General features: G+C 33.1%; 1 protein-coding gene across 2 annotated transcripts in view; it reads right to left on the bottom strand.

Moving 5' to 3' along the window:
* PIBF1 (progesterone immunomodulatory binding factor 1) overlaps positions 1 to 15,946 on the bottom strand; it is a 294,559-nt gene that overhangs the window by 14,322 nt on the left and 264,291 nt on the right. For both annotated transcript variants that reach the window (XM_051983913.1, XM_051983912.1), the window contains one exon: positions 3,746 to 3,913. In XM_051983913.1, the coding sequence (XP_051839873.1) occupies positions 3,746 to 3,913 (168 nt within the window). The remainder of the gene's footprint in view (positions 1 to 3,745; positions 3,914 to 15,946) is intronic.

Below are 15,946 nucleotides of genomic sequence, written 5' to 3'. Positions count from 1 at the left end.
CAGTCCTTTTCCTTATGTTTAAATTTTTTTTCGTTGCCTCTTTTGAAAAGAGATCTTTTTCATTCTCCTTATTATTCTTCTATTTACTCAGATTCTTGGCTCTCTATAACTATCTGGTCTCTCTCTTTTCTCTGTATTCTTCATACTATAATCAATACTTCCAAATTATCCATTCTAGGCTCTGACCTCTTAAGTACTTTCTGCCACTGTTCTGTAGTACTTACTCCATGGATTCCCCCTTTTCTCTTTTGCCTCACTGAGATACATATGTTATTTCTTGCAGCTGTCACAGATAACACTGCCCATGCAAAGGAAAGGCATCTCTACCCCTTCCCTCTAGTTGATTTTTCCTCCTCCATTTGTCTGGAAATTTCCTCCCTGGGTCCATATTCTCCCAGTTGCTTTCAAGGGTTCAAATTCACACTTCTCACAAGTAGATTTTTCAGGCATCAAAAGCTCCAAACTTCAAGTTAAAGTCCTCATCTTCTTTTACCCATAGGGAAATTCAACATTAGAATCCCTTCCCATTTCCAAGTAAAGGTTTCCTTCCTTTCCTCCCCTTCTCTTCACCCATTCTCCTCTAGGATTCTTCTTTTTCTGAAACCAGAGAAGTCACCTTTCCTTTATTTCTAGTGTTTGACTTGACTTCACTGTATCACTTATTCCTCTTTATTATCCCACCCCTCTCCCCTTATTCCATGTACCCTTCAAAATTGTAAAGTAATATTCATCTATAGATATGATGCCTATCATAAGGTGTACCAGATTCTATACATATCCTGTCAGCCTCCTCACTCTTACCTCTCTGTTTTCACTCCTGTAGTCTTGTATACATTTAGAAAAAAGTCTCTTACTTTTTTTTTTTTGTGGTGACTCTTGGTATTATCTACATTTACTCAGTCTTCCTGTCTTTGTTGTGCTCAACATACAAATAATCTCTTCAGTTCTCATTTTTTCTTCCTATTAATGTTTCAAATTCTTCTTGATTAGTGGATGCCCATCTTTTGTCCTGTATGGTTAGGCTCAGACCTGAAGGTTTGGTCACTGTGAGCTGCATCGTTTTATTTCTTCCCCCGCTTTTCTAGTGGGAATGGAAGAATCATGTTGTTCAATTATCCTTTCCTTTGAAGGAAATTTGAAGATCTTTTTCCTCATAGAAATTGTTTCTGAATTGAATCACTAAATTTAACTTACTATATAAGTTGGAATTTTTAGCATTTTTTTTTCTGGAGGGTAATCCATGAATTCTTTAATTGTGAATTTCATTTTCTGTTTAGAAGCTCTGGGCAGTTCTCTCCTATTATTTCCTTCATTGTGGCATCAAGGTTTTTTGTTCTCTTATGTTATTCTGGGAGATGTATGATGTTCAGATTTTTCTCTATGCATCCAGTCTTCAAAATCTATATGTTTTGCTTCCCTTGTGAGCTTATTTTCTATTAAGGTTTTTGTTTTTTGTTTCTCTTCTCTTAGATTGTCTATTTTGCTCATTATTTTTGGTGTGCAGAATATAAATTCTGCTTCCATAATGTTCATTAAAAAAAAAAAAAGCACTCAGAAATAGTGTATTGTGATTCTATGTTCTCCTCAATTTCCACAGGATCCTCTGTTTCATCAAGTATTGGATCATATTTCTTCATTTTGAAGTATTTGTTCACAGATGCCTGAACTAGTTTACTAGATCTGGAGATCATATTTCCTTCTGTTGTTACTGCTATTGCTGTTGATTTGCCTATTTATGTTCAAAGTCTTTGATACTTTTTTCTTCCTATACTCTTTGGTACTTTTATGTTCTTCCCCTTTCCCCGTTTTCCTTATTGCTCACTTCTGACTCCCTTCCTTCTGACTATGGTTTCCTGGGGGGGGGGAGGAGTGGGGGGCAGATCTCAAGAGTATCTAAGCCTTTCCCTATATTAGGCAATTTGTAGTTCACTCTCCTAGGTCTCTGTCTCAACTGATTTTGGTGTGTTAATTGACCCTAGCTGGACGCTGTGCTGTTTCCTTAGGCTTGGTGGAGTACTGCACAGCTCCCTAAATGAATAATGTCTTCTTTCTTAGGTGTCCCTATACTCACTGTTCCATAGTTCTATGGCCTGGCATTAGCAGTTTAGATCTTTCAAAAAGCTGTGCTTCTGGACTGCAACCCCTAGCAAGCTTCTGTCTCTGAAGGACAATGGTCAGGGCCAGGGAAAACTTCCACAGTTGGGAGCTCAAAGTCTCTGTGGCCCTGGAAAGTATGGGGGTGGGGGAGAAAAGATGAGCTTGAGAACAAGGTAGGTTTTGATGGAGGCCTCTGCTGTTTCCTTGGGTCGGCTAATGTGGCCTTGCTGCTAGTAGTATGGGAAATGGTCGAGGATTGCTGAGTGAGCTTAGGTCAGTAAGCAATAGCTCCTAGATTTTTTTTTTTAATATCTTGTTTTGGATTCTTTGTGTCCTAGACCATAGAAACAACTGAAGATGCTTTATCTTTGGTGTATGATTTCTGTTTTAAGAAGGCTGAGTTTTTGTGGGTATTACAGACTATATCTAATCTGCCATCTTGTTGCTCATGTGACCTGAAAATAAAGGAGAACTTTCTAAAAATGAGAGTTAACCAAAAATAGAATGGATTGCCGCAGGTAGGTAGTAAGTTTCCCATTACTGAAGACTTTCAAGCAAAGAGTAGATGGATTTCTATTAGAGATATTATAGAAAGGATCCCTACATGGGTTGTCCAGATGACTTATAAAGTATCTTCTAATTTGATTCTTTTAGCACATTATACAAGCAGGTAATAGGATTTAGTTTTATCTTTAGCTTTATACCACAGATTGGCTATATGAACTTGGGCAAGGCAATCAGCCTTTCTGAATTTCAAATATCTCTGATGTAAAACATCCAGAAAGAAATTCAGAAAGACTGGATTCATGCCCATATTCTATGAATTGATATGATATTGCCTAGTGTTTGGAAGGAGAGATAGTCTTCTGCAAACCAATTCCTGTGAGATCTTTTCTAGGGTTATGAAGGTAAACATAGTTTAGCTAAACTTGGAAAAAATACAGAACTAAGAATATGTATCCTAATGTTCGTCTTCTCTGTATCCTTATTCTTTTCTAATTTTTAAACTCATTTATTTCCTCATTCTCATTATGTCTAAATTCTCAGCTTTTTTTCTCAATTCCTTCCTTCCTTCTCATTTGATCCCCCACAAAAGAAAAAGGAGATCTGCCTCTCCCCCCTACCCCTCAGTTTTCTACTTTAATTTAAGGCATTTAAATTTATATGTAATGTATATAGCTTCATGAAGCTAAATATATTACATATAACAAAGCAACTTAGGCTATTTACCAAAGAAAGAAAAATCTTATTTATTCCCCAAATCTCCCATTTGTATTCCTCTATAACCAATGGCTAGGGAAAGACAAACTCTAGATTGTGGGAGTAATTTCTGCATATTGTTTTGGAAGTGTTACGTTATCTCAATCCACAAGACATAAACATTAGTAGCCAGGCAGGCAACAGAGTACATATCTGCATAGCACTTGAAAGATTATAAAGCTATTCAAAGGCAGGATAGGATCTCCAAAGTTCCTTCCAACTCTAAGAGGCTAAGGTGTATTTATTAAAAAGGAAAAAAAAAAAACCAACCCACAATAACCAATATATAGCAAATGGTAAGGTGAAATAAATTTAAGCGTTTGAAGTAAATTCTATTCACATGACAGTGTATGTGACAAACATATAAATTATTTCTTATTGTACTTACAAACACTGTTGGTTTGGGTATAAATACATTTTCTTCATTTTCTTTGGGTAGATCAACAGGATTTGTTGTCTCGGTCATAATTTTTGTCTCATTTTTAGGAGCAGGTAATTTATCTCCACAGTGCCTGTTGTGCATATTAATTAGAGTCTTTTTCATTACTGCCAACTCCTGTTGAGTAATAGAATAAGAAAATATGAAACAACTGAAAAGTACAATTATGTAAATCTATCATTAAAATGAGAAGGAAAATAAGAAGAAAATAAATCACATAAATAAAATCTATGGAAAAATACAAAAAGTCTAAGTCAATATAGGATTGCAGAATCTTATGAGTTGAAAGGGCCCTTAGAAATCTAGTCCAACTCTTAATCTGAAATATGATATATATATATATATATATATATATATATATATATTTGCCTCACATATTTTTTAGAATGTCAATACTTTTTAATTTGCACTATTAAAATATCATATTAGTGACAAATTAGTTTCTACTTAACTATTTTGCTTCTGTGTGAACATTTAGTTCTTGAATAGTCTACATTTTATTATTATGTTTTTAGCTATCTTGGAATTTTAAATTTTTCCTCCCATTTTTTCCCCTTCTTAAACACAGACACCTAAAATGCTCATCTGTTCCAACTCCTAATTTATACATTTGAGACCCAGAAAAGTTAAGTGATTTATTTAATGCACATAGGTAATAAGTAGCAGAATGATACTTCAAACTTAGATATGTTATTTCCATGGCACCTCTGCAACCCTTCTTATTATATTGTTTGTTTTAACTTAACTTCTTGACCATCAAATGGTTGCAAGGTTTGGAAAAGAAAATAGAAAAGGTCTAAGTATTTGCAATTTTCTATTAGCCATTTTAGTAGAAGGTTACACAAAAGAGTTGATACTCTTGGCTCAAATATGGTTTCATATTCTCCAGTCTAGAAGCCATTCTATTCGCTTTTTTTCTGAATTCACCAGTTTGCCTAATTTTTCCTAATACGCGAGATGCTAAATTGAATACCTCAGAAACAGTCTGACAGGAAGCATCTAGAAGAATTTTTACATCCCTTGTTTTAGATACTACACCCCTTTTTAATGCAGTTAAGGTAGTAGTTTTTGCCAACTCATGTCATATGATTCATATTGAAGTCACTAAAGCTCTCAAATCTTGTTAAGCCACAACCCCCTTAGAGCGTATTAATGAATCTAAGTTTATAATTTTATACATATTCATATTAGATTTTTTTTAAAGGGTTAGAAAGCTTTTCAGATCTTTTTTGAATCCTGACTTTGTCAACCAATTATCCATCTCAGTTTTATAAATGTAACAAGTATAGCTTCTATGATTTCATTTAAGTACAAGGCTAATGACAGATCACTAGGGGGTAAATTTAATTCCAGTAGAGACCTTTCTTCAAGTTAACACTGATGTATTTCATTCAACTAGTTCTAAATCTACCTAACTATACTATTACTTAACCCACAGCTATCTTATCTATAAGCACAGCATGAAAGACTTACACTGTCAAATTCTTTGCTGAAATCTAAGTATACTATGCAGCATTTCCCTGAGATACCATTCTACTGCTACTGTCAAAAGTAAAATAAAGGTAGAACATACAGTTCTGAGCATACTATATAAACACTTAAGCTTCCAAAGCTCACTGCACATAATATCTGTTGGACAGATGATGGACTCACTGTAATATATAGAGTGAAGACACACCTAATTTCCTATTTTCTTCCTCATTGGCAGCAGAAGAGATGAATTCTTCTGCTTTTCCAGCCCCTCATTTCATCCCATAATTAAGAATCATCAGTGATGAAGGGTAGCTTCTTTCTGTTATGTATGTATGTTTATTTTGATATTCAATGACATTTTCCTTCTTTAGGATTGGGATATAAACTGATCTTTTCCAATCCAGTGGTTACTTCTGTATTTTCCAAATTTGTTGGCATAGTGAACACAGTACTATAATGGCATCTTTTAAGATTTTTAATAGATAGCTAGAATCCATCACCTCCACTAGCCTTATTGTTAGCAATGTTTCCTAAGGCCCACTTGATTGCATTTACCGGGATGTCTCGCTCCATCATTGTGGTTATTGAAATATTAAGGTTTTTCTAGTATAGTTCTTTGTTACAACTCTTCTTAATCTCTTTTTAATTCAGAATGTGATAAGCTTTAAATGCAAAATCACTATTTTTTTTCTGAGGGCAGTGAGAAGCCACAGAAGCTATAATAAGCAGAAATCTTTGAGAGATGAGACTAAACAAAATGTCAGAGATAAGGGGATGGTTATGAGAGATATTGCAGAAGTAAAAACTGTAGTAAAACTTGGGAAGTGACTGAATATGGGAGGGGTAAATGGGAGTGAGAGAGAACGAAGAATTGAAGATAAACCAATTAATCCTACAAAAATAAATAAACATTTACTAAGGTCCTATGTACCAGGTAGTGTGCTGGGGCTAAAAAGAAAGGCAAAAATCAGCTTGTGCCCTCAAGAAGTTTACGATGATATGGGGAGACGAGACAACTTGCAAACAAATATATACAAAGCACAGACAGAAGGCATTGGATTTAAGAGGGACTGAAGAAATTTTCCTGTAGATGTTTCATGAAGATTTTAGTTGGGACTTGAAGCCAGTAAAGCCAGTATTTGGAGCAGAAGAGGAAGAGCATTAGAATAACAGAAATATGTAATAGTTTGTGAAAGAGCACAGTTGGACAGACTAGGATTGGATATATAGCTTTGGTGGTCATCTGAATCAGAAGAATAAAACTTCACAGGTCACATTTGCCCTTAGAACTCCTAAGTATATCAACCAGATTAAAATATAATTGGGACATGTTCTATAAAGTATATAAAAATGTGATACAACATAATGTTAATTTGTGGTTTTCTAAGTCAATATAAAGATTGTGGAGATCTGTACCTATTTGAGTTTAACACAGCTAATCTGAATCACTATGATAACTGAACCCACTGGAATGGCTAAAGTAACCAAATAATAAAGTCATAAAGAGAAAATTTTGAGAGCACAGGATAGTTATGGGACATTTCAGAGATGATTTCATGAGACTAAGTTCAGGTTAGACAGGTCAGAGAAGAACGAAGAGTTCATAACAATGTTATGAAAACGTAAGAGACAAGTGAGTATTCAGGAAAAAAGATGGTTAAGAATGTCAAATGCTACTGCAGATAGGTTTTAAAAAAAAAAGGAGAAGGAAAAGGAAAAAAAACAGCTGTTTTTGAGCTGATGTGATTTCTGGACTTTTGGGACTTCTCTTCTACATGTACTCCAGTCACATTTTTATTAGTTAAATTTCTCTAAGAAATGATACTAATCTGAATCTATTTTAATCTACTTCTCATTTCAGAGTTAATAGCTAATTTAAATAGCAAATTCTTTTAATCTTTACCTTCTTTTTTGTTTTGGTATTTGACTTCTGCTTTAACATGATTATTTGGAACATAAATTGATGTTAAAAAATAGTAGACATGACAAACACCAAGCTATCTCACAAAATTTAAATTACTATTCCTTGACAGGAAAAACCTAGTAATCTTCTTTAAGAGATAAAGAGAATGAGACTTGTCACTGGATTCTTTCATTTCTTGATCTCAAATCACATTTTTCCATGTATTTTACCATGTAGTGATCAGCTTGATTTAAAGAATCTTAACTTCCTTGAACAATTTCTGTCTCTTTATCCTTTTTCCAAAATGTTGGCTACAAATATCTTTATAGTATATAAGAATTGTGGATGATTAAGTCTCCCATGAAATGATATTTTAATGATTTTTCTTTACATGTAGTCTTTGGATATATAATAAAGCCATCTCTGGCAATTCCTTTATCTTTTTGAGGATATGCAAGCCAACCTTCCATTTAGCCAATTTGTATGTGCATTTTAGTTTTATAGTGAAAATATCAATATTGATGTGGAGGAAAGGCAGGGACTCCCCTGAGCTCTTCCCCAAACTCCTTCAAATATCTTATAATAATGATTCTGAACATATTATAGAATACCAGAATATAGAGTACCAAAAACAAGGGGGAAACAATTTTTAGGCAAGATCATGTGGAAGATTAATGGGAATGGTCTATTGCACCAGGTAAAAATGGGCTGCAGTCTAGCTCAGCCTGCACCAACACAGACCCACCTCCATGAAATCAAGAGCAGGCCTTGAGGTGACCACAGAAAGCTACTATTGGTCAAGGAAAAAATATTGCAAGCAGCCAGGAAAAACAATTCAAGTGGAACCACTATCAGGATAACCCAAGATTTAGCTTTTTAAACTTTGTTGTTGTATTTTGCCCTGTATTTTCTTTCATAACATGACTATTATGGAAATGTTTTGCATGACTGCACATGTATAACATATCAAATTGCTTGCCTTCTCAATGAAGGATTGGGGTAGGGAGGGAGATTGGAACTCAAAGTTTTAAATGAATATTTGAAATAGTTTTTTACATATAACTAAGGAAAAATAAAATACATTAAAAATTTTTAAATGTCTATAGTTAAATTTAACATTCTATTTCCCCCCAATTACATGAAAAACAATTTTTAAAACATTCTTTTAAATTTTTTCCCTTCTTTCTTTCCCTATTCATTGAGAAAACAAACATGAATTAATATTTATGAATTTAAATACCATATTATCCTTAGTAACTATGCCTCTTTATTCCTTGCTCTGCCACTATTACTGTGGCAGTGGAAGGAGGTCACACTGGATGGAAGTCCATTCTATAATTTTCCTTGTTTAATATGTTGTTATAGCCAAATAATCACCTGGTACCCAATTTACTCCTTAGCTAATACACGAATAGCTAAAACATGCAATTTTGTTAACAATATGAAATCCCTAATGATTATAATACTATTGATTAAAAAATAGCAAAGATGAAAAAATGAGATTGCAGAAATTTTGACATGAGACTAAACTTTTGAATGAAACTAAAAGGATAAAAATAATAGCTAGCATTTAATACTCTAAAAAGAACATTACATATGTGATCTGTAGATCCTTATCGCTACTACATAGACATATAGTGATATGAAGTATATGTTCTTATCCTCATTTTACAGATGAGAAAACAGCCTAAGAGGTTAAAGATTTGCCTAGGATCATAGCAAGTAATTCTATCTAATTCAGGATATGAATTCAAATCTTTCTCATTTCAAATTCATTGTGAGACAAATCATTGTTTCATGATAATAGATTCAATATGGAACAAATTTGCTAATGATTTTGTAGTATTCTGCATTTATCATTAGAGACAATGGAAGTAACATATTTGGCCTCTTAAGTCGTTAGAAACCAATGGATGAGGAGAAAATAGCTCTTTGTTTCTTTTTTCTTTCAAAGTATTTTTCCCCAAAATTACATGTCAAGACAATTTTTATCCTTCATTTTTATAAGATTTTGAGTTCCAAAATTTTCTCTTTTTTTCTTCCTAAAATGATAAGGATAGGTTATACATGTGCTATTGTATAAAACATATTTCTACATTAGTCACAGTAATGAACAAAGAAAAAGACCAAAGGGAAAAAAAACACAAACAAAATTAAGTGAAAAAAAGGACTCTAACTACATCAGTTCTTTTAACTGGGTGTGGATAGCATTTTCCTTAATGAGTTTTTTGTACTTGTCTTAGATCATTTGTGTTGCTGAGAAAAGCTGAGTCATTCGTTGTGGATCCTCATACAATGGTGCTGATACTATATAGTACAATGTTTTTATATACAATGTTTTTCTGGTTCTGATCCTTTTACTTTGTATCAGTTTATATAAGTCTTTCCAAGCTTTTCTGAAATCTGCCTGTTCATCATTTCTTTTTGCACAATATCTATATTCATATATCACAGCTTGTTAAGCCATTCCCCAACTGATGGCCATCCCCTGAATTTTCAAATCTTTGCCCCAGAAAAAAGGTGCTATAAATATTATTTGTACATATGGGTCCTTTTACTTTTTTTAAATCTCTTTTGGGATACAGACCTTAATAAAGGTTTTGCTAAGCCAAAAGATATGCAGTTTTATAACCCTTTGGGCATAGTTTCAATATGCTCCACAGAATGGTTGAATCAGTTCACAATTTCACCAACTGTGCATTAAGATCTCATCTTCCCACATAGCTTTTAAATTTTTTTTTTGCACATTGTAGATCTTTTCCCTTTTTCTTAATGACCTCTTTGGGATACAGACCTAGTAATTCTATTGCTGGTTCAAAGAGTATATGCACAGTTTGATTGCCCATTAAGCATAGTTCTAAATTTCTCTCCAGAATATTTGGATCAGTTCACAATTTCATCAACTATGCATTACCGCTCAATTTTCCCACATCCTCTTTAACATATTTATCACTTTATTTTTTGTCATGTTAGTCAATCTGATAGGTGTAAAGTTGTCAGAGTTATTTTAATTTGCATTTGTCTCATCAAAAGTGATTTAGAGCACTTTTTCTTTAGAGCATCGTTTGACTATACATGATTCCTTCATCTGAAAATTGTCTATCCATATCCTTTGATATTTTATCTATTGGGAAATGGCTTGTATTTTTATAAATTTGACTCAGTTCTCTATATATTTGAGAAATGGGACTTTTTATCAGAGAACACTAGTGGTAAAGATTGCTTCCCAGATTTCTGTTTTCCTTCTAATCTTAGTTGCATTGGTTTTGTTTGTACAAAAATTTTTAATATAATCAAAAGAGGATCTATTTAACATCTTGTTATACTCTCTATCTTTTCTTTGATCGTGAACCTGTAACTCATTTAATTTCTTTAAGAAATTGGATGCTATATTACTTGGTACATATATGTTTAGTATTGATATTACTTTGTTGTCTATGAGATCTTTTAGCAAGATGTGGTTTCCTTTTTTATCTCTTTTAATTAGGTCAATTTTTGCTTTCCCTTTGTTTGAGATCTGGATTGCTCCCCCTGCTGGGTTTTTTTTTTTTTTTTTTTAACCTCATCTAAAGTATAATCATTTCTTCTTTAGTCTCTTATCTTTACTCTGTGTGTGTCTCTTGTAAACAACATCGTAGGATTCTGGCTTTTGATCTACTCTGCTATCTGTTTCCATTTTATGGGAGAGTTCATTGCATTCCCATTCATGTTATGATGAACATATATTTCCCTCCATCCTATTATTCTTGTTTGTCTTATTTCTTCTTTTATTCCTTTTCTTCTTGAAAAGTATTTTACTTCTGTCTACTGCCTCTCCCAAATACTGTAGTTTACAAAAGGTGACCAAGATCATATATTACCAACTACTAATCTATGATCCCACTTGTTCATTTCTTCTTTGCTATTCAAGGGTTATCTTTGATAAAACAATGTTGCAGCTCATATTCCCTATCAGCTTTCCATCAATTGTGCTGCTGTGAAGTGATCTCTTTTTTTAAAAAAAATTGGACTAGTCAAAAAAGAAAGGAAGAAAGAAGGAAGAAAGGGAGGGAAGGTGAAGGAGAATGGAAATAATTTCTGAAAATTTACCCATTTAAAAAATATTTTTATTAAATTAATTCCTGTTGGTCCTCTCTCTTCTTTTACCTTTTCCCTCCCTGATAGTTTTTTTTATCTCTGTCTACTGCATCTCTCAATCTGCCTTCTTTGTCAAACCCTTCCCCTGCTCCCCCATACCATTCTGCTTTATCTCCTTCCCATGTCCTGTCAGGTAAGATAAATTTCTATATTCTTTAGAATACAGAACTGAAATTCTAAACAACATAGAACTGGGTAAGTATACTGATGAGTATACATTATTCCCTTTTTGAGCCAATACTGATAAATGTGAGATTCAAGAGAATCACATTTTCATTTTTCCCCTCTATTGTAATAGATTTTTTTTATGTGGGATATGGCTCTTTAGAAGCTGAATTTGGATAAAACATAATGAACTTGATCAAGAACAAGGACAGAAGACACACAATGGAGATGATTTTGAAAGAAATAAAATAAAAGGTTTGATTCAAGATAATTTGTGCAAAAGAAATCCTGGAGGCTGTGAATATGGTAGATAATATTGCCAGATGTGTCAATTCTTTAAAAATTTTTGTTATAAGATGGCTCATTGGGTAGAGAAGATGGACATATCTTCAGAAATAAATGTGACTTGAACCTCAGGGATGGTGGTGGTATATGTCCATTAACTGGAATGAATAAATAAACAAATTATAAGATATGAATATAATGTAATTGTATCAAAAGAAATAATAAAACAAGTTTCAGAGAAACCTGGGAAGGCTTGTATGAACTAATGCAGAGTGAACTGAGGAGAGAGTAACTTAATATTATAATGACATTTGAAAAATGAACAATTTTGAAAGATTTAAGAACTCTAATCAATGCAGTAATCAAATATGACTCCAGAGGACTGATAATGAAGGATGAAATCCACCTCATGACAGAGAGATGATAGACTCAAGGTGAATAATAATACATAATTTTGGACGTGGCCAGTGCAGGAATTAATTTTGCTTGGCTATTCATATTTTTTTTTCCTTTTTTTTTTTTTTTTTTTTTTTTAGCCAAGTGGGGAGACTTAGGAGAGGAAAAAAAAAAACCTTGATAACTGAAAAAAATTTAATTAAAAGGGAATTTGATATAAAAAAAAAAGACACCAATGAAAAGAAAATAAAAAATTTAAATTTCCTGTAGATAGATCCTCCAGATATTTTTGTTTGCAGATAGCCTACATACAGCACATTAATTTAATCATACTTCTTATTTCAATGATAAGATCTCTGTGATATCATCCTTGATTTCAATCCTGTGATCCAGTCCTCCTATCACCAACTACCTTTTCAATATGCCAGATTAGATAGAACTGTCTCAAAATAAAAACTACAGTAGAGCTCTTCATCTTACCTTTTGCATATTCCCTTTCCTATCAAGGGTACTGTTATCTTCCTAGTCACCTAGCCTTATAATTTCCTCTCACTTAACATATTGAATTTTTTTAATGAGAAAAATATTGATCTATATCTATATCAAACTACCTTTATCTCCACTCACATATGCACCCATCACCTCTTGCTTGGACTATTTTAATAGACAATCTACTTCAAGTCTATTCCCACTCCAATACCTACTCAGCTGGCAGTCAAAGTGATCTTTCCAAAGTGGGGGTCTAACCATGTTACCATAACCCCTCATTTTCCCTTCGCAAAAAACGCCAGGGACTCACTATTACCTCCAAGAACCATTAAAACATGTTTGGTATTTAGAGTCCTTTACACTTGCTCCCTTTCCATCTTCTTAATACTTTGCTCCCCTCTTTTTATTCTACAATCCAGTCACATTGTCTTATGTGCTACGTGCATGACATTGCATTTCCAGCCCTTTTGCTTTGCCCTGATTCTCCTTCCTGCCTGGGAATGTTCTCCTCTTACCTCTGCTTCCTAATTTTCCAGGTTTCCTTCAAGGCTCATTGCAGGGAATTTCAGAAAAACCTGGAAAGACTCATATGAAGTGATGAAAAGTGAAGTGAGCAGAACCAGGAGAATACTGTACACAGTAACTGGAACATTGTGCAATGATCAATTATGAAAGACTTAGCTCAGCAATAAAATGATCCAAGACATTTCCAAAAGATTCATAATGAAAAATGCTATCCACATTCACAGAAATAACTGATGTAGTCTAAATGTAAATCGAAGCATATTTTTCACTATATATTTTTTCTTGTTTTTCTTTCTTTTTGGTCTATTTCTTTCACAATATTACATTTAAAAATATAATAGCATTTTTACTATATTTAAAAAATAATAGAATTTTTTTCAAAATACATGCAAAAATATTTTTCAACATTCATCCTTGCAAAACTTTGTGTTCCAAATTTTTTACCTTCTCTTCCAACCTTCCCCTTAAAAGCATGTAAACCAATATAGATTAAACATGCAATTCTTCTAAACATATTTACACATTTATCATGCTGCAAAAGAAAAATCAGATCAAAAAGGGAAAAAAATGTGAAAGAAAAAAGCAAACAAACAACAACAACAATAAAAAAGGTGAAAATACTATATTGTAATTCACATTCAGTCTCCATAGTCATCCCTCTGGATGCAGATGGCTCTTACCATCACAAGTCTATTGGAATTGCCTTGAGTCACTTCATTCACAACAATACTAATATGGAAATGTTTTACGTCATTGTACATATATAACCCATATCAAATTGCTTACTGTTTTAGGGAGGGGGAAGAGGGAAAAAATTGGAACCCAATTTTTTTTTAAAGAATGTTAAAAATTTCCTTTAATTAGGAAAAATAAAATATTAATTAAAAAAAAAACAGACTAACTTTAAATCCCATCTTCTGCAAGAAACCTTTCTCAGGCATTCTGCCCTCCACCCCCAACTAATGAATTTTCTCTAAGATGACTTTCCATTTACAATGTCTATATCTGATATTTATGGAATTATTTGCATTCCCCATTAAAATGTGAGCTTCTTAAGAGGAGGATCTGCTCTTTTGCAGCCTCATGGCTTAGTTCTTGGCACAAAGTAAACTCTTAATTTCCAGAATAATGTTACAAAACCTCAATAAGATCTATCACTTCTCAAAAGAAATCTGCCTAAAAATCTACAGATGAAAAACCAAAAGATCAAAAGATACTTACTGTCCACATTATAATAGAAGTTTGGAGAGGCAATATATATTGGACAGATACTGCAGTTGTCTGGATAGTGAAGTAGCTTGAGCTTTCACTACACTTCCCCTCTCTACTTAATAGTATTTTATTTTTTCTAATTACATGTAACAATAGTTATTTCTTTTCTTTAATATTACAATAATATTTTATTTTTCAAAATACACACAAAAAGTTTTCAACATTTACTCTTGCAAAACTTTTTTGTATTCCAAGTTTATTTTCTCTCCCTCTCTTCCACCTCTCCCTTTCTTCTTCCTCCCCTGAACAGCAAGTAATCCAACATAGAGTAAACGTGTGCAATTCTTCTAAACATATTTTCATATATCTCATGATGAACAAGAAAAATAAGATCAAAAAGGGTGAAAATGAGAAAGAAAAAAAAAGCAAGCAAACAATAACAGCAGCAATAACAAAAAGATGAAAATAATAGGTTGTAATCCACATTCAATCCCTATCGTCCTCCCTCTGGATGCAAGTGGTTCTCTCCATCAGAAGGCTATTGTCCTTGGCCTGAATCCCATTACTGAGAGAGAATCAAGTCTATCACAGTTGATGATCACATAATCTTGTTGCTGTGTACAAAGTTCTCTTGTTTCTACTCATTTCACTTAAAATCAGATCATGTAAATCTCTCCAGGCCTTTCCGAAATCTTCCTACTGATTATTTTTTTTTATAGAAAAATAACATTCCATTACATTCATATACAGTAACTTATTCAGCTATTCCCCAAATGATGGGCATCCACTCAGTTTCCAGTTGTAAGGATAGTTTTCAATATTCACTTATTATAAGATTTTGAATTCTAAGTTTTCAACCTCTTTTCCTTCCCTCCTTTCTCCCCAAAATGGCAAGCAATCTGATCTATGTTGTATATGTTATTATGTACAATTATATTAAACATTCCAAATTAGTCATGTTGTGAAAGAAGAATCAGAACAAAAGGAAAAACCATGAGAAAAACAAAAACAAAAATGTTAAAGTAGTATGCTTCGATCTGCATTCAGATACCATAGTTCTTTATTTGGATAGCAGCTTCCATCCTGAGTCTTTTGCAATTGTCTTAGATTATCACATTGCTAAGAAGAGCTAAGTCTATCGTAGTTGATCATCCACAATATTGCTTTTAATGTTGTAAAGTGTGAAGTTTGCGGGCAGCTAGGTGGCGCAGTGGATAGAGTACCAGTCCTGAAGTCAGAAGGACCTGAGTTCAAATCTGGCTTCAGACACTTAACACTTCTTAGCTGTGTAACCCTGGGCAAGTCACTTAAACCCAAATATCACAATTAAAAAAAATTTGCGAAGTTTGATGAAACACCAAGACTACTAATTGCACAATATAAAGCAATGGAAAATAATTCCATATTAAACTCACATTCCAAAAATATAAGTATTAATATATTACAATTCTTTTTTTCTTGCGATTTTTGAATTTAAAGACAGAATTTATGCCAAAGACCAAGAGGAAAGTAGTTGGTATAATAATAAATTATTTATTAATACAATCTGAATTGTAACGGCATGT

The sequence above is a fragment of the Antechinus flavipes genome, chromosome 3, assembly GCF_016432865.1.
Source record: "Antechinus flavipes isolate AdamAnt ecotype Samford, QLD, Australia chromosome 3, AdamAnt_v2, whole genome shotgun sequence".
Taxonomy (NCBI): domain Eukaryota; kingdom Metazoa; phylum Chordata; class Mammalia; order Dasyuromorphia; family Dasyuridae; genus Antechinus; species Antechinus flavipes.
The sequence above is the reverse complement of the archived record's forward strand: the minus strand, read 5'-3'. Positions and strand labels throughout refer to the sequence as shown.